Genomic DNA, 24156 nt, shown 5'->3' on the forward strand with positions numbered 1-24156 from the left:
TTGTTCAACATGGCTTTCCTACCTGAGGACGGAAAAGGTCGCGACGCCGACCACGTCGAGGCATTCCCCGGCGCCTCTGCAGCAGCGAAGGACGTCGAACAGCATCCTGAGAAGGAGGCTCCAGTCTACCGTGACAGCCACGGATTTGCTCTTGTTCCACAACCAACTGGTTATCGAGACGACCCTTTGGTAAGAATCATCTATGCGAAAAGACCATTTACCCAGTCATCACAGTGCTGACTATTTTTGCTATACCAGAATTGGCCGGCCTGGCTGAAGTGGCTTGTCCTGCTCCAAACATCCTTCCTGGCTTTCCTCGGCCCTTTCAACTCTGCCGTGGTCAATCCGGCCTTGGTGCCTTTGGCAAAATTGTACCACATCCCCGTCAGCCACGCGCCCTATCAGACCACAACCGTCATCATCGTAGTGGGCGTTGCGCCGCTGTTTTGGACCCCATTGGCAAACATCTATGGGAGGCGCCCTGTCTACCTACTTTCGACGCTCATTGGAATCGTCGCAACCGTCGGATCAGGAGTCTCAAAGTCATGGGGCACGTTGATCGTCGGCCGTGTGTTTAGTGGACTTGGAGTCGGTGCAGCGATGGCGCTGGGAGCGGCAAGTGTGAATGATATGTTCTTTCTCCACGAGGTACGGACAATATAGAGAACTTCACACTGTGCGTCCAGCACGCTGACAATTGAGAACAGAGAGGAACCAAGATGGGGATATACACCGTTTTTTTGACCAACGGTGCGCATGTGTAAGTCGAGAAAACAATCTTCTCTATCCCCTACTATCTTGTGTGTGCAGCTTTCTGATGCTTTGCAGGGCCCCTGTGTAAGTACTTTCCCTCTCTCAAAGACTGTGCCGTTCGAGCACGAGCCTTGTGCTCTGCGACCAGTCCCAAATGATCAGCTTTCTGACTCTGTACAGCATCGGCGGCTATCTTGCACAGGCAGCAAGCGTGCGGTGGTGCTACTTTCTTCCGGCCATTGTCAACGCGACCATTTTCGTCTTCATGATATTTGCCCTTCCAGAGTCATTGTTCTCTCGCGCCGAGAGACATCTTGCCCAACACCAAGAACGGACTTATTTCGAGATGCTTTTCAGCTTCCGGCGGAATGCCTTGCTTGACCGGCGATTCCGCTTGCGAGACATGGCACGGCCGTTCGAGATGCTCCAATACCCGTCGGTCACCCTCACGTTTATCTGCTATACTGTTACGTTCGCCTTTGCAAGCATCCTGCCGGCTGTCACTGTGGCCATCCTGTTTACGAAGACCTACCACTTCAAGTCCGGCGCCATTGGTCTTATGCTAGGGCTTCCCTTGTTGATCGGCTCAGCGTTGGGCGAATTCCTTTCGGGACCATTGTCGGACTGGTTCATGTACAGATACGCGAAACGCCACGACGGTGAGCGCAAGCCCGAGGCACGTCTTCCGGCAGCGCTCGGCAGCATCTTGCTGTGTCCGGCCGGCATCATCATCTACGGCGTCTGCCTCCAGCACAAGACTCACTGGATAGGACCGGTCATGGGCATGGCAATTTCGAGTTTCGGCCTGCAGCTTGTGACAACCGTCAGCTACGCTTATTGCAGTGACTGCTACAAGCCCCAGTCAGGAGAAATCAGCAGCCTGTACAACTTTGGCCGCCAGATCTTTGCGTTTCCCTTGGGATTTTACGCGTACGTATTACTCGCGTTTGCTCTGCGTTTGCTCTGCGTTTCCCCTGCGTTTCCCCTGGAATATGTACCGTGAGGTACTATAGTACATTTGAGAGAGTATGGCGTGTGCTAACGAAGTTGTTGTGTTGCTTGCAGGTTACCCTTTGCCAACGAGATTTCGATCCAGTGGGCCTGGATAACGCTCGCACTCATCATGGCGCTGACCTCTGTTGGTCCGGTGGTTCTGATATTCAAGGGCCAGCAGTGGAGGGCAAGATTGGGACAGCCGCAGTTTCACAAGGATATATGACATGTCGAACATGTACTGTGTACTATCGGATCGTGTTGGGACATGTTCTTCCAATCTCTGAGCCGCTGCGACGGATTTCAAGGGAATGCGTAGCGACTTCGTTGAGAAATATTCCACATGAGATAGACCGTTATATCACATACTCAACGACTGCGTTTGTACCAACACACCCCTGCCTTGATTCGCAGAGCAGAAGCCCAGCCCAACCCAGCCTATAGCAAGCACTTGAGATCTTGGTAGTCCTTATTAGTGCCCAACCCCCCAGACATCAGCTAGCCTTACTACTACTAGTTCCTAGGAGTTGACAACGTACTACGTATTGCACCTGTGATGACATACTAGTATTGAGGCCGTGTGGTGGTGGTGGTGGTGGTGGTGGTGGTGTTGTCGTTGTTTTGCAGCTTCCCCATCATCATCATCATCATCCCCAAGCTCTTGGCGTTGTGGGAATTTGCAGACTTCAACTTGACCACATCCACGATCCCATCCACTTCATCCACTACATCTATTTCATCCATTTCTTTCCTCCTTCACTTTCATCCCATTGCCTCCGCCTTTCGTCAGACTTGTGTCGTCTGCGCCTTATGATGGCGGAACCGCTCTAATCCAAGATACGATGCCGAGTCCGAGTCCTTCTTCGATCATCAAAAAGAGGCTGACGGCGGGCAATGCGTGCACGCATTGTAAACGGCGCAAAAATCGCTGTGATGGTGGAAGGCCTCAATGCGGCCCATGTCGGAGCCGCGGGCTTGATTGTGATTACGCGGGCTCTTTGGTAGGGAATCTTACGGTTGACGAGTGAGTGAGTTGTGACTGGCCTTTCTTTGATTTGCACCTGGCACTGGTCTTGAATCATACTTTTCTTGTTACTTTGCTGATCCCTCTTGCCAGGTTACAAGCTCTCATAGACTCAAAACTAGAAGATGATGCCGTCGCAAGCAACAAACAGCAGGCCAACCCGGAAACCAACATTGGGCACCAAGATGAAGCGACACACCAAGCGCACAAACCATTGACCAGTCACTCGGAGTCAAGACGCGTCTTTTCTCGGAACTCATCTGGACCCATTCCTGCTCGCCGCGAGCACGCTCCCTGTGAGAACTCTGCAATGGAAGGCATTGACGAGGTTGTTGGCCACCCTGACATAAGTGACACCCCGCCATTATCTACGGCCGCAGACTCTGTCGAACACCCTGCTGGCTATTTCGGAGAATCATCAACCTTCAACTTCGTTCTCAAGATGGGCGCCAGAGGCGCAGACCATACCCCGCAAGATCCTGCAAGACGCCGCTTGTCCACTGGTGGAAGTGAGGCCACCTTGAGTGCCTTGGGACACTCTCCACCAGAAAGACGAGATTTTTCGATTTTGCCACCCAAGCAGCTTGCAGACAGCTTGATAGACGCATACTTTCTCCATGTGCATCGCCTCTACCCTTTCGTGCACGAGCCAAGCTTTAGGTCGAGATACGATCAGATGTGGGCGCAGGCTTCCAACGAGCATGTCGAGCCTGAGCCTAGGTGGATGGGGTTACTGAACATTGTTTTTGCCCATGGTTGCGAGTTCTGCCATTCGCTTCCGCAAGAGGGCAGTCCAGCGGTCGCATCAGAGTTTCTCAACCGGACGAGAAAGATTGTATATGCCCACGTTTTCCGCGAAGGAAGTTTGGAACTGATCCAAGCCCTTCTGCTAATGTCACACTACCTGCAGGGGACAATGGAGCTGAACGAATGTTGGAGCCTCGTTGGTTTGATGATTCGCACTTCAGTGAGCCTTGGCTTTCACATGAACCCTCCCGAGTCGGTGCACTCTGTGGTGGAACAGGAGATGAGGAAAAGAGTCTGGTGGGGCTGCTATATCATCGACCGAACTCTGAGCATGAAATTTGGTCGCCCCATCTCTACACAAGGAGCTCATCTCTACAAGGTTGATCTACCACTGGAGGTTGACGACCAGTACATTACCGAAAGTTCGACACAGCCACGACAACCCGAGGGACGACCATCGTTGATTGTGTTTTTCATCCAGACGATCAAGCAACAAAGGGTGATCGAGAACATCCTCAACAATCTTTATAACGGTTGCCCCTCAAGCGCTCCAAATGTGAAGCCTTTGCGCAGCCTTGGACAACTGGTCGTCCTGGATGACGAACTTCTTTCATGGTGGGACAACCTGCCAGCCCATCTGAAGTATGAGCCGGACCTTCCTGATGGGCCTGATTTTCGGCGACAACGCAACGTCATTTACATCAGGCAAGGGTATCCCGATTCCTCCATCCTACAGAGCTGACTCTACTTCTAGGTATCTCAACATCCGCTTGCTCTTGCATCGACATGCATTTTTGATTTTCTGTCGGCAACGTATTGAAGATGAATTCCACCAGGCTGTTGCGGTGGCATCCAGTCGCTGCTGCATTGCCGCTGCTCGGGACACCATCAAAACCATACACAGGGAATACAGTCGTCGGTTACTGAACTCTTTGTGGTACAACCTCCACTGTAGGTGATTGTATGAGGTTGCTAAAAATGCTGAGCTGACAATGTCAGATGTCTTCACTGCAATGGGTGTTCTGCTTGCGCTCCAGGCAATGGATAGAACGAGACTAGAATTGCTCGGCGACACCTATCAAGACGACACTCTGGAAATGGGCATGGCTTTTTTGAGAGCAGCAAGCAGCAAGAGTAATTTAGCTGCTCGATACGTCGATCTGCTGCAGCGTATCCGGAAACGACCAAACGACCAATATTCAACCCATACTGCGCCGCGAGACAATATTATCCCCATTCAGGATGGAATCGGTGCTGATCCCTCGCTCCCAGCGCTTCCTGAGGGAGATTTGTGGCTTGATCGAGGCCAGAATGAGCTCGAAAGCGGCCTCAATCTTGACTTCCTGGACTTCGACGACTTGCTCTATGGCACCGGTCTCCCTCGAGACTGGCTCGGGCAGGACTGGTCAGGTTTTGAGACATGACACTGCTCTCGTGTCCTTGCTGCTGCAGTCACGAAATTGAGAGCATCGTGTTGAAAGGTCCGTGGTCGAGAGTAGTGGGTCGAAGTACGAGGACTTATGTCACGTATTGGACGACTCCATGAGGCCTTTCGAATTGGCTGGCGTATTGTTACCCATAGGGACCAACGCCAGACCCGAGGTGAGCCGGCAACTGGCCGGATCTCGTGAGGGGTTGACCCCGGGTCTCTGCGTGGCTGCTTCTCCCCATGCCTGTGCTCTGGAGGACGGCTCATGCCGCGGCTGCCTCCCTTTGGCTGCGGTTGAGCCTTATGGCTCATCGATATAAAGGTGAAAAGTTACAAAGGCTTTCAAGCGGATTTAAGCGGCTTACTGAGACATCATGATGTTCAGAGAAGTTGTAAACACGGGTCCTCTGAGAACCGTATGCGCTGCTCTGCCTCCGGCATTGGCTTTGTGCATCACGGGCATTCTCACTTTTGGCCTCATCTATGTCGTGTGTCAACGATTCTTCTCACCTTTGGCCAGGGTTCCGGGACCATTCTGGGCTTCTCTGACGCCAATCTGGAAGCTGATCTTATTTAAAAGGGGTGATTTCCATGAGACGATGTTGACACTCCACCATCGTTATGGACCAATTGTTCGCATTGCCCCAACTGAGGTCATCGTCTCTGACAGATCCGCGATCCGGGAAATCTACAACACCGTTCAGGCTAGAGACTATTTGAAGACGGACTATTATGACGCTTTTACCGCTTTCAGGCCGACAATTTTCGGACAACGAGACCCGCATTTGCACGCTCAGCGAAAACGCATCGTATCCCACGGATATTCCATGAATGCTCTTCAGGCCATGGAAAGTTTCGTACAAGAGCGGCTCCAGATATTCATGCACAAGTTCTCCGAGTTCGCAAAGACAAATGCAAAAGTCAATCTGGGCAAATGGTGCCACTTCTTTGCATTTGACGTGATTGGGGAGCTGGTGAGTTTGTTTATGGAACGAAGTGACGTGTGAATTATTCATGCTGATTCCGGAGCAGGCATTCAGCGAAGGCTTTGGCATGCTCGAGAGTGGGGTGGAAGATGAACATATTGCTCTCATAGAAAAGCAGATGGAGTTTGGGTCGACCATTGGCATGGTGCCGTCCTTGATTCCTTACACCAAATGGACATCTCTGCCTATCCCTTGGCTTCAAAACCTACAAGCCGGTCGCGAGCGGCTTAAGGAGGTAAGGAACATTCATACACACCGAGGAAGTGATGAAATGTACTAACACCAAACTCCAGCTTACCCGGTCTCGCGTTGAGCGGCGACAGGAGAAGGTCAGTGACCGCAAAGACCTTCTTGGTAGATTGATCGAGGCCAAGGATCCGGTCACTGGACAAATGTTGGATGCGATTGATCTACGGACGGAGGCTTTTTCAAGCATGTATGTTGCTTGCTACCTGAACCAACCAGGTTACTAACACACATCAACAGCGTAGCAGGAAGCGATTCCACCTCATCCGCTCTCAGTTATACATTCTACCATATCCTGGGCCATCCCGAAGCCTACGAGGTGCTCACGGCGGAAATCCGTGAAGCCTTCCCTCGACGTCGTTATGGGACAGATGAACTCCCGCCAACGTACGCCGACTTGGGCAGACTGCCATACCTTCAGGCTGTTATCAAAGAGAGCTTGCGCTTAACACCACCGGCAACAATCAACCTTCCACGCTACGTCCCGGAGGGTGGAAGAGTCGTGGCAGGCACCTTTTTCCCGGCCAAGGTAAGTGCTTATTGGTTTTGCAAATTCACAACAGCGGACACCACACGATTCTAATAAGTCTCTTCGCAGACCATTGTGGGAATGTCGGCCTTGCCAGTCCATCTGGAACCGCAGAGCTTCGGACCAGACGCAGCGGTATTCAACCCTAGCCGATGGATCGAAGGGTCTGGCGGTATCACTCCTGAAGAGATGCAGCGCTACTGGATACCCTTTGGGCACGGATCTCGGCAATGCATTGGAAAGAATGTTGCCATGATGGAGGTGGGTTTCCCTTTTATTTCCTGTTCCCCCCTGGTTTTCGACTGGTAGTTTTTGATACTGACATTGTGTTTGTTTGTTTACGGGTAGTTGATCAAGCTAGTGGGGACATTGCTCTTGTACTTTGATGTCGAGTTGGTTGAAGGACGGGGTGGCGACGGGGACGAGAAACGGAGTGAGATTCCAAGGTCGAAATCGTTTTTCTTCGCGAGGATGGAGACTCCATTGCTTGTTCGAGTGAAGGAGCGGTCGTGATACATCTTCCGTGGCCTGCCTTCTTGTCATCTGCTGGCGATTCACATACCAGTAAGGAGTATCCACAGGACGTATGTTGGACCAAGGCACGGGACAGAACAGAACAGCACTACCGTTGAATGTCTATGGTTTTGTGCTATTTTCAATGCCGTCCACTGCTTCTACTACTAGTACTGGTCGTCATTGACACTACCGAACGAATGACTCGATCATACTCATCCGACTGTGGCAGATAGCCAGACAGAACCCGTTTTAGATTCGGGAGTCTAGTTGCCAAGTAGTTACCTAGCTGGTATCCCAATTTCGTAGTCTTAGTCCAATGGTCCTCGTATTTGTCTTTGTATCTGTATCTCGTATCATACCATGGTCCATTCAAGTTACGAGCGTGAAGTCGAAGTCGTAGCCACAAAATCCACCACGCGCCGTCCCCAGGCCTCTTCGGCCGGTATTCTCGTGCCCAGGCTCAATACGGGGCTGATATGATTATGCTGGCCCGGTAGGCATTCCAATTGCAATTTTGAACTAGTGGTAGTAGCAGTGGTATTCCGTCCGAGTCCGGCTTCCACGTCCTTGCCCTCCGTGTTTTCTTGCTCTTGCGCGTGCCCCTGCCACTCGTCGACGAAATCCGTGATGGGGCCCAAGATCTCGTCCTCGGGGTCCAGCGACCCTTTCAATACTAGGACTGATATGTTTGCGGCAAGGTCGTTGACGTCGTCGATAATGGCTGAGCCGGAGCCGGAGCCAGAGCCGGAGCCAGAGGTAGAGCTAGAGCCAGAGCCATCACCCACCGGGGACTTCGATCTTTTCGCGGCCCGGAGAAGGCCGAGCGGCGATCGGGTCGATACAGCGTCGTCGTGGTCGCCATAGTACGTTGCCAGCGTGTTTTTGCGTTCGGGGAGGGCGCGGTCGAAATGGAAGGGGACGGAGAGAAATATCACGCCTTTCAGGCTGGCGTTGGTACTAGTATTCGGTTTGCCGTCGGCCGCTCTGGTGCCGGAGCTGGAGCCGGTGTTGGACCTGGACGAGGTCCCCAGGGTGGGTGCTGGTGCGGGTGTGAGCGAGGGTTTCAGAAGGCGCCGTCGACTCTCGGCAAAATCCGGCGCGAGGAGGTAGGTGGCTAGATGCACGCCGCCGGCCGAGTTGCCCATGACGTACAGGTCAAGCGGTGCGTGCTCGTGTTGTTCACGGGGGGAGTTACTATTGTGGTTGTGGTTGTGGTTGTGGTTGCGGTCGTGGTTGAGGTCCAAGTTGTCGACGACCCAGTCGATCGCGAGCTCGAGATCGTGACCGCCAGAAGGGAATTTGGCGCCGTGCGATATCAGTCTGTAATCAACAATGACGGTCTTCAGAGCCAGATTCTCGGCGAAGAAGTGGCCTAGATTGGCGTAGACAAGACTTTCCTGTCCTTCTTTCGGGTAATTCGGTAGGATTTTGGCGCCGTTGACGAAGCCGCCGCCGTACAGGAATATGAAGACCGAGTTGGGGTTGGCGGTGGTGATTGACCTTCCGCCGCCGCCACCGCCCTCTCCAGAAGGTGATGATGCTGGAGGTGAAGATGAAGGTGTGTAGACGTCGAGTTGTTGACGAGGGTGAGGACCGTAGGAGAATGTTTCGCGCCGTGTGGATTTGATGGAGCCGGCGTGTTGGGATAGGAGGGGCGCGTAGGCTTTGAAGGTTGGGAGCATGACTTGGGAGATGGCCTTGCCGAAGGAGGGGAGGTGGTCCATTTTTGTATTATTGGACTTATAGTAGGCTTCTTTGAGGTGTTGGTGAATTGCTGAGTGAGATAAGTATGTCTACTGAAGGGTTTGAGGGGTATTTGAGGGCGGTTTGATATACAGCAGGAATGAAGTCGGAGGCCTCCGTTTCAAGGGCGATGGAGGTTATGTACTGTAGTATCTTCACTTACTGTGAAATGGAGAAGGAGAAGGAGAAGGAGAAGGAGAAGGATATTCCCATAGGTGGGACGGTACGAGTAGAGGATAGTCAACTCAGATCGGAATCGTATGTGGCCGAGAATGTGGGCGATGCTTTCATTCATTGGACTTGGACCTCCACATTGACCCTGATAAGGTGGTAGGTGGTTCATACAGTAGTATGCGTTGACAGGGTCGAGGTTGCTCTCGCTCGGGATATCCGAGAGAGGCTGGTCACTGGACGGGATCAGTTGTCGGCAAGTTCGGGGTACCGTTACGGAGTAGCTTACCTTGGTAGGTAGTATGGGGAATCATCTCCCCGCAAGGACTTGTGTTGATAAGTATAAAGTACTGGCGACAAGTCTGGGCTGTCGGAATGGTTACTACTCTGTCCGTTCCTACGGATGCACAATTTGAAAAGCCAATTGAAAGCCCGCTCCACCTCGAAGGTCTTTAGGTCAGGCGACTACTAGTATCGACAAGTCCCAGCTACAGGATCCCCGAAGACGGGTACCTAGGTACATATGAGGTACGAAGCACGAGACACGAGTCGTCAGAACCATGACCGTCGAGCACCATCGCAATCCCAGTCCTGGTCCTGACAGCTTCGGCGGCCCTCACAAGACCCTGGAAGCCCTCACGACAGCACCAGGCCGCCCAGGACAAGCATACGTTCTCGAATCCTCCTGCGGCGAGACGATCTACATCCCTTGCTCTCGATCCGCGACTCGCCTTTTGGTGACGGGCAAAGAAAGCGACAACGCGTTCGCCGTCGTGGGCAGCGTCGGCTCGCAATCCGCGCCCATAGGCTTCCACTTCCACCGCGAAGCACACGACGTCTTTTTGTGTCTGAAGGGCCACGTGAATGTCTGGGCCAACGACCAATGCCGGACTCTTGGGCAGGGGGATTTCGCAAGTGTCCCGCCCGGCGTCGTCCACCAGTACCAGATCCTGGGCAACTACACCGAGTTTGTGGGCCTCATCGTGCCAGGTGGTTGGGAGGAGTTCTTCAGATTCATTGGCGAGCCTTACAACGACGGGCCTTTGTACCCTTTGACCGACGACCGGAATGTGTTTGAGGTGTTGATTCCCAAACTAAAAGCTGCCGCCGAGAAATTCGACATGGTCCCCGTGCCGGATCATCCTGGCGTGGAGCCGCAACCGTGGGAAGTTGTTGACGATGGAGGTACGAGCAGCAGTACCAGTCTGGGTGATGCCAGTACTAGTTAGTACTAATACTAATACTAGTACAGACAACACACTGCCAGGCGCGTTGGAACCGTATTTCCTTCGTGCGGGATCTGGGCCGCGGTATCTTCTAGGTGGCATTGTCGCCAGTCCGTTGATAACAACCCCGGAGTCGAACAACAGGTTCTCGATCGGGAGTATCGAGGGTTCTTCGTGGCACGAAAAACTTACTAGTAGCCCCGTATCCGAAACGTTCACCTTCAACGACGTCCATCATGCATTCCAAGTGGCAGACGGTAGCATGACGTTCGCATTGAACAATGGCAGCGATTCTGCAAACTTGAATGTCGGCGAGACCATTTACATACCGGCCGGAACGTCGTTCAGCGTCAGAATCAAGAGCCGATATGCAAAGGTATACGCCTTCATCAGCGGCGCCGGGATCATGGACTTGTTGTGCAAAGCTGGAAAGCCGTACCATCAGCCCATCCCTCCTGAAAAGGCGCAGGACTGGGACAGGGCCAGTTTGGAAGCGCTGCAGGCAGAGCTTAAATTTCGTATGTAAGAATGAGGATGGGACCAGCAGCTTTTTTGCGAACATTTACTTACTGTATCTGCTTGTCGGACGCTTTGTCGTCAATTACTACCAGGTAATTGCTCCTGGCCCCTATGTACATCAATAGACGAGCTCGTATGTCTTCGGTCCTATGCTCGACTAGCTGCTCGAGCACAAGCCTGGAACCTTCGCCGCTTTGACGCCCACCAGGCCATCCACGTAACTCAAAAACGTCTGGACGGGAATCATATCCGCAAGACCGAGACTTGGATTCGAGCTGCGCAGGACTTGTCCACCCCAGAGAATCCGCAAATAATAGCAGCCCGATTTGCTGTACAGTTCGAAAACGACTTCAGAGCCCATCCCCGGCCAGACCATAACGTCGACCTGCAGGATAGACAATAGACGCGACACGGAGCCGTCGTGTGCGACATTGTGTCTGTAGATCGTGGGTGACGATCCATTCATCGCAGCACGGAGATTGCTGGCGAGTTCAGCCATCCAGATGCCAAAGCTGGCGGTGGACGCGGGCAGAGAGGCTGGCGAATCTCGATAGATGAAGGAATACTCGTACTGACCGCGACGGAAGACGGCATCGGCGTCAGTCTGGGTGATGCAGTTTGAAGAATTCCCCGCTTCGCACGGCAGGGGCTTCTGATGGCACAAGCGTGCCGACAAGTTGTCAAAATAGTGGTCGAACCAATTATGCCAATCTGGGTCGCTGGAATTGACGCCGGAGACGGAGTCGAGCTTTGCAAACAGCGACACCGAGTCGTTGAGGTGGAGGGTCCAGTTGGCCACGGAACTGCCGACGCCGTAAGTGGAGTACAAGTCGCTGGCCGCGTCGCAGGTGTATGCTGGTTCGAGAGAATCGATGGAATCCGGTTGAATGGCCACGCTGACAGGTTGGTTCGTGAGTGAAGTGTACTGGCCTTTGATGATCTGACCAGCAACCTGGGATGTTCTGCAACTCTTGTCAGAAAAAGCCGTGATCAATGAAGAAAGGGCAAAATATAAGACCCGTGCTTGACTGGCACAGCCTCCCGGCGAGGAGGGTACGAGTACATACATCTGATTATTAGTGACCCTATATTTTGATTTCTGGGAGTCGTAGGTGCTGGGCAGGAAGCCCAAAAGGCCGTGGTAGACTTCGAATAGATCTTTACCGTGTTGTCGGCTATCGTTGAGTCCTGAGCCGGTGATCTGCGGGAATTGGCAGGTCCCATTGAAGCCTTCTGGCGCGAGCGGGTTGGAGTCAGACGTGTAGACTTGCCAGTTGACTTGCGCGGAAGTGCCATCAGGTCGAGGCGTGCCATAGTAAAACAAAGCCTCGTCATCACAGTCCCAGGTATACGTCTCATGGGGGAAAGTGTTAGCGGCGTATGGTGTACGCTTGTGATGCCGGTGAATCTTGCTTCTGTCAGTCGTGTCCGAGGGTCCCACAGCTCAATAACGTACCAGTTCGACATATTCCAACTTGTAGCCTTGAGGCGCTTTGACGTATTCCTGCTGTCGGACATGAGGCATATTACACCAATTGTAGGTGCTGTACGCAGTCTTTGCTGGTGTTACGGAGGTATTGTAAAAGCCATTGGCACCTGTGCCGTTGATGACGAAGCTGAGGCTGTTGATGTTGGTCAGATTTGGAGGATGCCAGCTGAGATCAACGGTGCCGTTCGGTTGTGCGCATTGGGCCGCAGCCTGAAAACCCAACGACCCGAAGAAGAGCAGATCTCGAAGCCTGATAAACATGTTGTTCTGCCACAGTTGTCCGAAGATGTTGAAGGAGGTCAAAGAGTCAGTGACGAGGCGTGTAACAGCAGAATTTGAACCTCCCATGTTGGGGCATCTCGGTTATGACGCCAAACAATCATCAGCCCAATTGAATCGCTACGAAGAAGCTCAAGAAGCACGTTGTCGATGAAAGCGGATAAGAATAGGAAAGTGTCAGAGACGGTTTCTTCGATCACATCGAAGGTTGGAGACATTCATTCGTCCATCTGTACGTCTGATTGGTCGACGGAAAACGTGGGCAAGAGACCACGAATGACAGGCCTGAAGAGGTGGGCAGCTCGAGATTGAAATGGCCGGCAGCATCATCAAGTACCTCGCCTGGTGAAGGTCTCACACAAGCGAGACCTTTCTCTCTGGCGCAGCGTCAAACCAGTCCTCGTCCTCAACCACGAAGATGCCGAGTCGATGATACTTTCCGCACTCATCCCGCTGCAGCATCAGTCCTTCCTCCTTAATGATACGCATGCAACTTAATGGCGAATTCTTTTCATCAGGCACATCAAACAGACCGACGCCTACAGCTCGTTCTGGTTGATGGTCAGTTGCTACCAGAAGAACGCCGTGCTTCGCGATTTTCGCAGGTGAATACCACCACTTCGTGCGCTTCGCGTAGTCTGGGACCTTTTGGTCTGAGCACCGGACGCTTACGAGTGCTCCAAACACCTCCAGCTCACACTCTGGCATCCACATCTGTTGCACATCACAACTCTCATTGTCGGTCCATCTCCGTGGATGCTCGAGTGCCGGTCTGACGCGAAAATTGGCGGCTGTGCGGTACTTCTGTACGTATTTCCCCAGCTGATGGACCGAGCTTGTAAATACTGGTCCCTCTACCGAAGCCCAGGACCAAGATGGCGCTCGCAGTGCAACTTGGCCGAGTACATGAGGTTTGTTGGCGTTTCTCTCCGTTGGACGTTTCAAAGCTTGATATCGTCCTCCTGGGGGAAAGGGCAGCGTATCGTTTCGGCTATGCCACAGAAGCCCCCTAATCAAGTCAACTTCCCAAATTCCAGCAAGATACCGACAGCGTAGAGTGTTCTGGACCGCTTTTGCGATGCCCGCTAATGCAGCGAAGATATCGTGAGGCTCGTAGATGCCTCGCATGGAGTATTGGTCAACCATATGATACCAGCGGCGTAGCATAGTTTCTTTTGCAGCAATGGATTCGGTCTCGTTAGCTAGAGGCTCGCTCAGGATATAGCGTCCTTCCTGGTTGGCTTCTTTGAGCCGGATAGTACCATCTTCACAGAACAAGCCTTCCTGGCATTGGAAGGACAGTTGCTCGACACCATACACGATACTGCGTCGGCTTAGGATCGATTCCTGAAAACACCACGCACGATCTTCAACTCGGCCCCTGTCCAAGCTTCTAGGGAGGGTGACGTAGCATACGCTTTGTTCTTCCCGCGGATAAGCTGGGTTGGTGTATTCGAGTTGATGTGGTGGCATCGCTGGAACAACGGGGTTGTTGATGAATCCCTTAGTGCTATCACCATTTCTCCCGGCCACCAAAGTTAGCTCCGCATTGCCGTAAACCTGTGTCATCTTCGCACTTTCAATTTGCCAGTCTTCAAGGCTGTCTTGGATGATGCAAATGGCATCGATCCACAAGTATTGAAATCCTAGTTCGCGAGCAACTTGCAAAGCTTCTTGATGAGTCCTGAACATTCTCTCTTCATCTATGCGTCTGAGCAGAGCGTCGTACGTGGATTTCATGAGTTTTACCTCCGGCTTCACACCGTCTCCCCAACAATATGATAGCGCGATATATTTGCCAGCACGGCCTTCTGTCGCAACGAGGAAAGCCGCACTTTCGTCTGGTGGGCAACCTACGTCGATGACCCTTGTTGGCATGGTCCGATCAAGTGACGTCCCGCAACGGGGATGCCATTGTTGACATTTTGACAACATTCGCTTTGTCCACGAGATGCGCAGATCAGGGTTTCTAGATTCTGTGGAGAATCTGTCCAGTAGGTGCGCAGCTGCTCCAGTGCCTGGGTAAAATTAGCCTATCTTCAAGGAGATTTCGGGGGCTTCTCATTTCATCCCTGGATCCGCAAATACGCTCAGATGGGTATACAATGTTGTACCCGTGCCAGGTTCGTTCCCATAGTGAGGAAATCGACCAGAGCTTATCTGAATGTGACTGCCCTCACCGTTGGACCAATGCCACGCAGCATGTTCGTGCAACTCTGCATTCAGGTAGATCCTCCAATCAGCACTTTTCTCGCTGGATACGAATTCGCCTCGAAGGTGTCTCTGGATTTTGTCGGATGTGCAATCTTTCTGGAATTGGGTCCAGCACAAGGAGCAGAATGAGCAACCGTTCGTTGCCGAATCGATCAAAGCGGCTAGGTTTTCCTTGAGGGGAACGTCATGATCTCGCAGGGCGTCAAGAGACAATTTCTCGCAATCTATGCAGAGAGGTGGCATCCTCCTTGAGGAGGTACACAAGCGGAGCAATCAATTGTGTGAAATCTGAGGTGAAAAGGGAACGAAATCAACTGATGGGATATTGGGGGGTCTAGGCACGGAACTTTTCCTGGATCTCAGCCTTACCGTTACTTGACGCCCAACGCAGCCTCATGACCACTGGATGTGATTCTCAGAGTAGCCGAAGGCTTTTCATTATTGCTTGCGCCTGGCATTTTGGTGAGACATCATGCCGCATAGCTCTGTTTTCTCCATTCGAAGTCAGCAAGGACGGCTGCCCTCCATGTGAGTAGTTGTAAATTTTTTAAAAGTGATTTTGGTTGTCCGCAGGATAAAGTTGAGGCTCACGACGCGGTCACGTGGGAATCCAAATGCGAAGCTGATGACTCAGCAGCCAGTCGCGCCGGTTGAAGGTCTAGATGTCCTCGAGACGCACATCACACAGATACCTTAAGTACTTTTATGATGCCAGGAGCGAAGACAAGAATGCCACAGTACGACGGACGCCTCTGCCAAACCTGTTGGATGCCTGTCCCAATGTGTCCCAATGGAAGTCGATCAACCGCATACTCTACCCGGTCTGATACCGGCTGCGGTCAGCCGGTGTGTGGATCTCCTCAGCCTCGAGCAGCAAATCAAACCAGGTCCTCGCATATCAAACCGGCAACGCGAGGCAATGGCAACCAGTGTTCGAGAAGAGATTGAGCCTTTTTACCTCAAGACTTTACACAACAGTAATCTCACCACAGACATCTGACGAGGAAAGTGCAAGCGATGCTTGAAATGGGTATAAATATATGGATGCCCCCAGCCCACCCATGCCAGGAGCTCGGTATCCGTACTTCTCACCAAAACATTGAAATCACACACGCTCCTCCCACTGTTGGTCCATCATGCCAGGTCGTATCATCGAAGAGTGCACCTTCACACACAGGCAGGTGCCTGGGCCCGTGTCAAAGAAGGCGGTCGAGAAGTTGAATCCAGTCTGGGATTCCCGAGCTGTGTATTTTGTCGTCGACTATGCCAAAAGCCATGACAACTTCATCGTCGACGTTGATGGAAACGAATTCTTGGACGTGTACTCGCAGATTGCTTCTATCCCGGTTGGCTATAACAATGCCAGGTTGATCGAGGCCGCCAAGTCTCCACAGATGATCCTCGCGCTCGTCAATCGTCCGGCTGTTGGTAATTTTCCCGGCGAGAACTGGCTCACCCAGCTGAAGGACGGTTTGCTCCGAGTAGCACCCAAAGGTCACAACAAGGTCTTCACCGCCCAGTCTGGATCGGAAGCGAATGAACTCGCATATAAAGCCGCGTTTATGCGCTACAGACGCCGGCAGCGAGGAGAAGGAGTCGAATGGACTCAAGAGGAAATCGACTCTTGCATGAACAACGCTGCTCCAGGATCTCCTGATCTGGCTATCCTCAGCTTCAAGAACTCCTTCCACGGTCGGGGTTTTGGTAGCTTGTCCACCACCCGATCAAAGGCCGTCCATAAACTCGATATCCCTGCTTTCAACTGGCCTCAGGCACCTTTCCCTGCATTGAAGTATCCCCTCGAGGACAACGTCGAGGCAAACAAGGCCGAGGAGGAAGCTTGCCTCAAGAAGGTCGAGGAACTCATCACCTCATGGTAAGTCGTCCTCGAAAGTCTTGTATAACGATGCATTGACCTGTGCAATAGGCACTGTCCTGTGGCTGCAGTCATTGTAGAGCCGATTCAAAGTGAGGGTGGCGACAACCATGCCTCCCCAGCCTTTTTCCAAGGCCTCCGCAAGATCACCCAGGAGCACGACGTCATGCTCATTGCTGACGAAGTGCAGACAGGTATGAAAGAATCCAATGTGTTGCATTTGCACATATACTGACGCACTTGCAACAGGATTCGGAGCCACCGGCAAGTTCTGGGGCCACGAGCACTGGAACCTCGCAAGCCCTCCAGACATGGTGACATTTTCCAAGAAAGCGCAGACGGCCGGCTACTTTTTCGGAGATGATCAACTCACTCCTGATAAAGCATATCGGCAATTTAACACCTGGATCGGGGATCCTGCACGCATCATCATGTCCAACGCCGTGATAAGCGAAATCTTGGATAACAAGCTCGTCGAGCACACCGCCCAAGTGGGCGACAAGCTTTACGCCGCACTGGAGAAGCTTGCGACAAAGTATCCGGACAACATCCAGAACCTTCGAGGCAAGGGCAATGGCACATATATTGCCTTCGACACAGAGAATCCTGCTGCCCTTGTCGGCAAAATGAGGAGCTTCGGAGTCAACATTGGCACCTGTGGGACGAGAACGGTCCGCCTGAGACCGATGCTTGTTTTCGAGGAGGGTCATATTCCTAGATTGGTGGAGACTTTCGAAAGAGCATTAACGGGCGGCGCTGATGGTAGCAAATGATTTCGGCGGATTGCAGGCGTTCATGACTAGGCCGTAGATCTTGTTACCATAATCGAGACGGCGTCGGGTTGGTAAGCGAGATCGTCAGTAAGCAGCAGCCTGCTTTTAGATAGACTTTCACTTGAAAGAGGGCGTCGCTCGACCCAGATGATGCATTGTTGACGGTGACGAGAATGATAATGTGCTGCAGAAGGAGAATGGATCTCGGGCAGGCCGGTCCTTGTTGCAAACAGTCACTCATACAATGGTGGGCCCACCGTCTCTCCGGAAATGACCCCACTGTATGCTCCTCTGCCTCTGCCGCGGGTACCCATGTCCCAGCTTCGACGGCTTGGCTGTTCGCGCATTGCTCATTCAACCTCGAAAGGGAACTCGTAATCAGGAATAGCCAAGAAGTTTTCCAGGAGTTGACTCTCCGGGTGCACAAAGCCGTCGGGAGCTTGGGCAAAGTTCTCCATAGTGAAGAAGGCGGAGCCTGCGGCAGACTGTAGATTGCCCAGTCCATTCGTATCAGCGTCACTGCCAGCAAATAACAGGCCTTCCTGCATAGCATGGCCGTTGCCACGAGATGTCCTCCACCCCAGCACGTCCGTCGGTATTGTGCGAAGCGACGACTCTTCGAGCAGATTCGTACCAGCCGAGTCATGACTTGAAGCATCCGCTCTATCTCTGGATGTCGTGCTTCTCGTCCATTGCCTGAACTTTTCATATCCAGCGGCAGTCGGATGGAGGTCGGAAGATTTCGGTCCTTTTGTCTTGTCGCCGAAGAAGTGCAAACGCTTTAGCGCTTGCTCTAGAGCCTCGATTAAGAAGACTTCACTCCTTGCGGACTCGCCAACCGTTGACATTTCGCGGATTATATCGAGACCTTTCTCCAGAGTCTCGTAGAATTCGTCCGTCTGATTTTGTATGCAATACGCGATGAGAACCAGAAGAGAAGCGCGACAAGCACTGTATTCGACGTACGATGCCCTGGCGAGGCCGACGCCTGACTCTCGTAGAGAAGAGCAGATATCGATCGCCTCCTTTGCAGCTTGAGCACAGTCTTCGACGAGAACAGAAGTGCGAGAACTGTTCCTTGAATTTGTCGACGGTCGTCTGCTTCTCAGGCTTGCCCTTCCGATGGGAGAATTTCCGCTCTCCGAGGCGCTCGTTGGCGTGAGTGCCGTCGTTTTACGAGTAAGCAGGAATGGTCTTCCAGCAAACATGCGCACTAAACAATATTCGAGCTGCAGGTGAGTATTGGGGCGGAAATGCTGCGATTGAGGCGACAACTTCTGGCCGGCTGGTCCAGCCGGCAGGCTTTCCCACCACATCCTGAGGTTGTCTTTCATCGCCAGCAGACGGTTCAGTATGCTGGGCAATTCGTTCTTCTGGCATTTGCGAAGCGACATGATGTCTTTCGAGATTTCTCCGAGACGATCCATCAGTTGTTTCGATACTAGCATGTGCGGAATCCTTGACATATCAGCTCGATCATCGCGAGGGAGAGTTGCGTCGGTATCCGAAGGCAGTACCGACGTTGGGCGTCCGTGGAAGATTCCTATTTTCTTCTCCGTGCAATATGATGTCCACCACACCCGATTTCTTGTCTCGATCACTGTCGGGGTGAAAGCAGTGGCTGGAGGCTTACGATGCATACCGTTTTGCATCGCGATTTTGAGAGCCATGTTCAAATATACGTAAGCAAGCCCAGAGGCATCAATCGGAAGTGCATAAAGTCCGAAAAGTAGGCAAGCTTGAACGCTCTCCAGAGAACCCAGGTGGATAATATCAGTAAGTAATTTTGCTGCTTGCCGGTAAAACATGTTGCCTGCTTCGTGGTCATGGGTGTCCCATCCGCCATCTCCTTCCTGGGTGGATTCCAGATGCGCGTATTGAGTTCCAACGGCAAGTACCATCAAGATAATACCTGCGATACTGGCATCCTTGGGGGACAAAGTCGAGGGTCGTTCGTACACTTGGTTCATTTTGTCAACAAGCCAAGATTTGTCAACGTAGAAGTAATTGGTGGCCGCATGTTTGAAGAAGACGTGCATCAGAAAGTCCGCAATCTGTCGTGGTGGACAGTACGAAAGGGCTTCTCGGACGTTGTGTACATCTGAGAGAAGCCCTTCGCGCCAGTAGTGTGGAACCTGATTCGAACCCTGGATTGATTGGTGTTAGATGTAGTGCGCCAGAGGGACTCTGCGTAAGAGATGGATGATTTACCGGATCATTAGCTGTAGCCATAAGGTCTTTCACATGGTCCTTAATACGCATGGAGAAATTCCAGTAAGAGAACTCTCCAGAATAGTCTGCAGACGTCAGAAGATGCCAATAGTCAGGCCGCCTTACTCACGCGCGACATTATCCGTGATGGGATCAATTGTGCACCTCTCGTCCTCGATCTCCATGTCGCCTTCATCCTGAGATGTGGAGCCTTCGATGTTCTCGTGGCGGGAGACGTTTGCAGCGGAAAGGGCTTGCGATTCTTGCTGAAGGCTCCGAGTGCTGAGGTCCAGTTGAGGGATTTTGTGTTTCAGGATGCGCTCCATGCACATACAACGCTCAACAAGCTCGTTGACAAAGGGCTCAGAGGGACGGGGACTGATCTCGTTCTAAGCCATCCGGAGGTCACCAGGAAGCACAGCGGAAGACATACCTTTGGCGGCCGGTAACGCCGTTGTTGTGTCTCGAAAGCAGGGAGGTAAACTCGCAAGGTCTCTGGAAGTGAGCACATCTTCGGCAGGGAACTCCTCCCTCACATTTCTCCTTCACGCGCCGGCATCCGTCACACCTGTATTTACTTGAGAATTTCCTCGTATCCTAAGCCACAGAGACTTACGCTCGAACGGCCCGTTGCCGCTCATCTATTGTCAGTCTTCGCTTCTTGCGGGGTCTTGCAACCTCGTCTTCTCTCGAAGGCACCACACTTGAGTCGGGATGCTGCAGTCTAGGTTGGTCCCTTTTCGACGGCCGCTCTGGAGGGTCCATTGAGGCAAGCACCGCTACAAGATTGTCGTCATGCCTCCCGATAGTCGATACCGTGTGACAACTTCTGTGTCCTTCTTGCAGATTGCCCTCACACTAGGCAACGTCGGCTGATAGAAGGTCCTTGCGATGCGAAGCCACCGTAGGAACTGCTGCCGTGCCACTAGTGGTAACAGAGAGATGGACGAGTTTCCGGAAGGTGGACAGCACTTACTGCGAGTTATGTTCCGCTGTACCATCTGGCACGGCAGAGCGCAGACACCAGTTTTGTACTGCTCTCTTATGACGTACAGGACCATAACAACTTTGCCTCAAAAATCTTGAGCGCATGGGACGAAGCTACTGCTTCATTCGTTGCAGGGTGACTTGACTCTATCCTGAGGACCGCTCTCGACCAGGTCTCCTTACGATCAGTCTTTCTTTCCTCCTCCCAGCCTAGTCATGAACAGAGTGCGACGTTTCTAGAAGCAGTGTGCCTTGCACAATTCCACCAGTCTCACCCTCACGGCCATTGCTATGCGGATCTTCCTCCTCCCGCTCACGACACGTCAAGCCTTGATCTTCTGCCAACGCGCCACGCCGAATCCTCAGGGCAAATTGAGCATTCCTGACCGCATCACGAAGAAGGCAGCCGAAACATGGGCACAATGGGAGGCTGCTAAAGGAGGATGGAGGAAACAGATCGTGACGTACGGCAACCGAGGCCTTCAGCGGATCCCATACCAGGAATGGGGCTTGAAGAGCTTTCCTCCTTCGAATCCCAAGCTCCAAGCAGAACAGATCGCGAACAACGAGAAGTTTGACGTGATATACCCAAGCAATGTGATGCACTCAGGCGATGTTCCCAAAGTCATGGCAAGACTGGCGCGGGAAAGGAAACAACTGCACTGGAATCGTTTCATTGGAAGCATGGTAGCTATGCCATTTACAGTTCCTTTTGCTCTGGTGCCAGTGTAAGGCATCTCGATCTCCAATCCGTCAGACATGATCACTGAGTCCTTCCCAGGATACCCAATATACCCTTCTTCTACCTCGCTTACCGGTGTTGGTCGCATTGGAGAGGTAGGAAATCGTTTCTATTCTATGCATCGAACATCGTTGGCTGATTCCATGCAGCTTTGAAAGGCTCCGATCATCTAGATTTCATCCTCGACCACCGATTATACCGACCGATATCGCCTCCAGAAGTGGAGGATTTGTATGAACAAGTGGCCCCTGATGCACCCGACTTCAAATTCGTGACCCGAACCCAGGTCCTGGACGACAGTGTGCCTCCAGAACAGATCATACTGCCTGCGGACAGTCACGATCTCGTGGCTAAAGTAACCGGGGTTCCAGAGCTGAGTGGCGAGGTAGAACGAGCGGTATGGCAAATTCAGCGGCAGTTTGAGCGAGAAAAGTCCCAGCAAGCAGCAAAGCAGTCCGAGAAAGCTGGTACGAAGCCGGAAAAAGACGATAAAGGCATGTAGAGGCGCGCTGGGGCGTTTGCGATATCTGCAGAACAGGCAATGATGGGAAGTCTCCCTCACCATGTGTACCGCAGCTCCTGCATTGCCGGCGCTGTGTACAATACACAATCAAATGAACCTCCATCTAAATGAAAGAACACCTGTTTCCATTGCTTTCTTCTGCCAGCCCAGTCCTCTAACTTGGTAGTTCAAGGGCAACCTGCTTGTGATCTGTCTCCTCATACCCTTCTCGTGCCCACGGTTGTCTTCCCAGGTGAGGCTCTTGTAGAATTGCCGCAGTTCTCCCGCCCTTGGCAGGCACGGCAGACAAAAGTCACCAGCAAAGAATTCCAGTCTTACCAACTGCCTTAAGTGGCCACTTTTGTTGGATTTCTTGATGCCTGCATGAATATGAAGGCGGTGTTTGCAAGTACCAAATCTCAAGGCACACTGCAAGAAGCCAACAGTGGTGTGTGAACGTGAGATGGCCCTGCCTTCAACCAGCGTGTGCATCACCACTGCTTTCCCACCCTGCCTTGTCCACAGTCGAATGAGTGTTACCTAAGGCTGTCGACATTGTTGTCCTCTTCACACACCTCTTGGCTTGCTTCCATCCAAGATGCAATGAACAAGAAGCGCTCCTTCCTTCACCTCGACAAGCCAGGACCGGATCGTGGCTTCCTGCCGGGAGCAATCGCCTTTGCATCACCAAAATCATTCCTTCGGACAACAAGATCTCTCTGTCACTACTTCAACTATCAACAGCTGTAGTCTGCATTTCCCAATCTCGGCATCTGTAATCGGGCATGGCGGAGAAGGCGAACGATACACCCCTGGGCCAGGACGTACCTTACGTTCGCACGGTTCCTTTCAGCGATAAACAACGCCTGTTAGATCTACCTCGATACTCTCTTCCACCCCCAACCGTCATTTTCCGTGATGAAAATGGGTTTAAGCCGACTGTTTGTGTGGGCCGTAACGACTTCCAACGAACATCGGACGCGTATGGAAACCACGCCTTCTTGAACACTTTGAATGACTTGCTCAAACTCGAAATGCACCACAAGATGAGTACGTGGGCATATGAGATGCGAAGGGATGCACAAGCTATACTTCCCTTCCTCTTCCTAGGCCCCGTCAGCGCTGCGAAAGATCCCTCCTTCATCAAATGTGCTGGCATCACCCTCATGATCGCTGCACGAAGCGGCAACGCCGCCAAAGCCAGGCCAAGCCTCCTCCATCCAGACAGAATTTCCACCACCGCAGGACTAGTAACAATGACTTGCGATTTCGAAGGCTCGCACGACTTGTTTCCAAAACTGCGTCTGACAATCAAGGCCATCAACGAACACTTGCTGAATACTTGTTCCAGGGTGCCTATTCAGGATGTGTCAGACGTACGAGGCAAAGTCTTCATTTTTTGTGAAACAGGAAACGAGAGGTCGGCTATCGTTGTTGCAGCCTACTTGATAGCAGTGTTTGGTGTCAGTGCCATTTCGGCGATACATCTGATTCAATCGCAGCGTTTCTCTCTTACGATGGATGATAGAGGTAAGAAAATGCTGGCGGACTTCTACGATCTTGTCCAGGCCGAATATGAAGTTTCTGCTTCGAACGCCTCAGAAGCTCTCTCCGCCAGGCAACTCAACGTGCAGGGGGACCCTTCGACTCCTCTTGCCCAGCCTGCGAAGCGAGGCATCGACGATGTGTATGATTCAGACGTGGATATGGAATATGAACTAGAAGGGCCTCCTGATAGAAACAGACACGGTGTTGCCCCATTTGCAGATATGCTTGATTGAGAGAAAAGATTTTTCGGTGCAACGATGCACCCATCCCAGACAGACAAAAGGAGACGGCGAATTGTCCTTCTGAGATGTCATATCCCATGATTTTGACGAGAGGACATCGCCGCTCTCCTGCCGCACCAGATGCCAACAAGGTGGCTACCAGGTCATTCCAACATCCACCTCCTCTGTTGTCCGAGGCGCCCTCTGAAGACTTTATGGCACTTGGCAATCAAACAGTTTCACCGTATGAAAACTTCTCTCGTCTACTAATACCAAGGGCCGCGCGAAGGGTTCTGCATCACATCCATGGACGGCTTTTCATAGCAGGAAGGACTTCGCGTTCATCCATGGTGAAGCTAGAAGGCAGGACACGTACTGGTTGTAGGAATTCACGTTTTACAGCCATTCACTGTTTGGCTTTGTCACGTAAGT

General features: G+C 52.3%; 11 protein-coding genes across 12 annotated transcripts; 7 read left to right on the forward strand and 4 right to left on the reverse strand.

The window, feature by feature from the left end:
• Positions 1-9: 9 nt before the first annotated feature.
• On the forward strand, positions 10-1972 carry PV05_10948 (uncharacterized protein; the record flags this gene model as incomplete). The annotated part of the gene is made up of 5 exons (XM_013454383.1): positions 10-189; positions 259-648; positions 708-760; positions 916-1683; positions 1819-1972. The coding sequence occupies 5 exons, from the start codon at positions 10-12 to the stop codon at positions 1970-1972; spliced, it is 1545 nt and encodes a 514-aa protein (XP_013309837.1).
• A 707-nt stretch (positions 1973-2679) lies between these two features.
• PV05_10949 (uncharacterized protein) lies at positions 2680-4941 on the forward strand (the record flags this gene model as incomplete). The annotated part of the gene is made up of 4 exons (XM_013454384.1): positions 2680-2747; positions 2864-4222; positions 4272-4468; positions 4517-4941. 4 exons carry the CDS (start codon positions 2680-2682, stop codon positions 4939-4941), a joined length of 2049 nt encoding a protein of 682 aa, XP_013309838.1.
• A 382-nt stretch (positions 4942-5323) lies between these two features.
• On the forward strand, positions 5324-7220 carry PV05_10950 (uncharacterized protein; the record flags this gene model as incomplete). Its single annotated transcript, XM_013454385.1, has 6 exons — positions 5324-5920; positions 5979-6167; positions 6226-6368; positions 6419-6707; positions 6777-6968; positions 7056-7220. 6 exons carry the CDS (start codon positions 5324-5326, stop codon positions 7218-7220), a joined length of 1575 nt encoding a protein of 524 aa, XP_013309839.1.
• A 298-nt stretch (positions 7221-7518) lies between these two features.
• Positions 7519-8947, reverse strand: PV05_10951 (uncharacterized protein; the record flags this gene model as incomplete). The annotated part of the gene is made up of 1 exon (XM_013454386.1): positions 7519-8947. One exon carries the CDS (start codon positions 8945-8947, stop codon positions 7598-7600), a length of 1350 nt encoding a protein of 449 aa, XP_013309840.1. The 3' UTR covers positions 7519-7597.
• Positions 8948-9697: 750 nt separating this feature from the next.
• Positions 9698-10889, forward strand: PV05_10952 (uncharacterized protein; the record flags this gene model as incomplete). Its single annotated transcript, XM_013454387.1, has 2 exons — positions 9698-10322; positions 10390-10889. The coding sequence occupies 2 exons, from the start codon at positions 9698-9700 to the stop codon at positions 10887-10889; spliced, it is 1125 nt and encodes a 374-aa protein (XP_013309841.1).
• A 10-nt stretch (positions 10890-10899) lies between these two features.
• Positions 10900-12871, reverse strand: PV05_10953. 2 transcript variants are annotated; one of them, XM_013454388.1, is made up of 3 exons: positions 12339-12871; positions 11950-12290; positions 10900-11844 (listed from the first exon to the last, which is right to left on the reverse strand). In XM_013454388.1, the coding sequence occupies exons 1-3, from the start codon at positions 12717-12719 to the stop codon at positions 11040-11042; spliced, it is 1527 nt and encodes a 508-aa protein (XP_013309842.1). In that variant the 5' UTR covers positions 12720-12871; the 3' UTR covers positions 10900-11039. The 2 variants fall into 2 exon arrangements, with proteins under 2 accessions (XP_013309842.1, XP_013309843.1); XM_013454389.1 differs by having other exon boundaries at positions 10900-12290.
• Positions 12849-14757, reverse strand: PV05_10954 (uncharacterized protein). Its single transcript, XM_013454390.1, has one exon. The coding sequence runs from the start codon at positions 14583-14585 to the stop codon at positions 13005-13007; it is 1581 nt and encodes a 526-aa protein (XP_013309844.1). The 5' UTR covers positions 14586-14757; the 3' UTR covers positions 12849-13004.
• Positions 14758-15857: 1100 nt separating this feature from the next.
• On the reverse strand, positions 15858-20633 carry PV05_10955 (uncharacterized protein). The gene is made up of 5 exons (XM_013454391.1): positions 20341-20633; positions 20158-20292; positions 19855-20102; positions 19725-19810; positions 15858-19660 (listed from the first exon to the last, which is right to left on the reverse strand). Exons 1-5 carry the CDS (start codon positions 20487-20489, stop codon positions 17864-17866), a joined length of 2415 nt encoding a protein of 804 aa, XP_013309845.1. The 5' UTR covers positions 20490-20633; the 3' UTR covers positions 15858-17863.
• PV05_10956 (4-aminobutyrate aminotransferase) lies at positions 15867-18049 on the forward strand. The gene is made up of 3 exons (XM_013454392.1): positions 15867-16740; positions 16792-16934; positions 16990-18049. The coding sequence occupies exons 1-3, from the start codon at positions 16001-16003 to the stop codon at positions 17511-17513; spliced, it is 1407 nt and encodes a 468-aa protein (XP_013309846.1). The 5' UTR covers positions 15867-16000; the 3' UTR covers positions 17514-18049.
• A 174-nt stretch (positions 20634-20807) lies between the features above and the next one.
• PV05_10957 (uncharacterized protein) lies at positions 20808-22104 on the forward strand. The gene is made up of 3 exons (XM_013454393.1): positions 20808-21439; positions 21493-21548; positions 21603-22104. The coding sequence occupies exons 1-3, from the start codon at positions 21003-21005 to the stop codon at positions 21953-21955; spliced, it is 846 nt and encodes a 281-aa protein (XP_013309847.1). The 5' UTR covers positions 20808-21002; the 3' UTR covers positions 21956-22104.
• Positions 22105-22740: 636 nt separating this feature from the next.
• On the forward strand, positions 22741-23736 carry PV05_10958 (uncharacterized protein; the record flags this gene model as incomplete). Its single annotated transcript, XM_013454394.1, has 1 exon — positions 22741-23736. The coding sequence occupies one exon, from the start codon at positions 22741-22743 to the stop codon at positions 23734-23736; it is 996 nt and encodes a 331-aa protein (XP_013309848.1).
• Positions 23737-24156: the final 420 nt, after the last annotated feature.

Source organism: Exophiala xenobiotica (genome assembly GCF_000835505.1).
Source record: "Exophiala xenobiotica strain CBS 118157 unplaced genomic scaffold supercont1.7, whole genome shotgun sequence".
Classification (NCBI taxonomy): domain Eukaryota; kingdom Fungi; phylum Ascomycota; class Eurotiomycetes; order Chaetothyriales; family Herpotrichiellaceae; genus Exophiala; species Exophiala xenobiotica.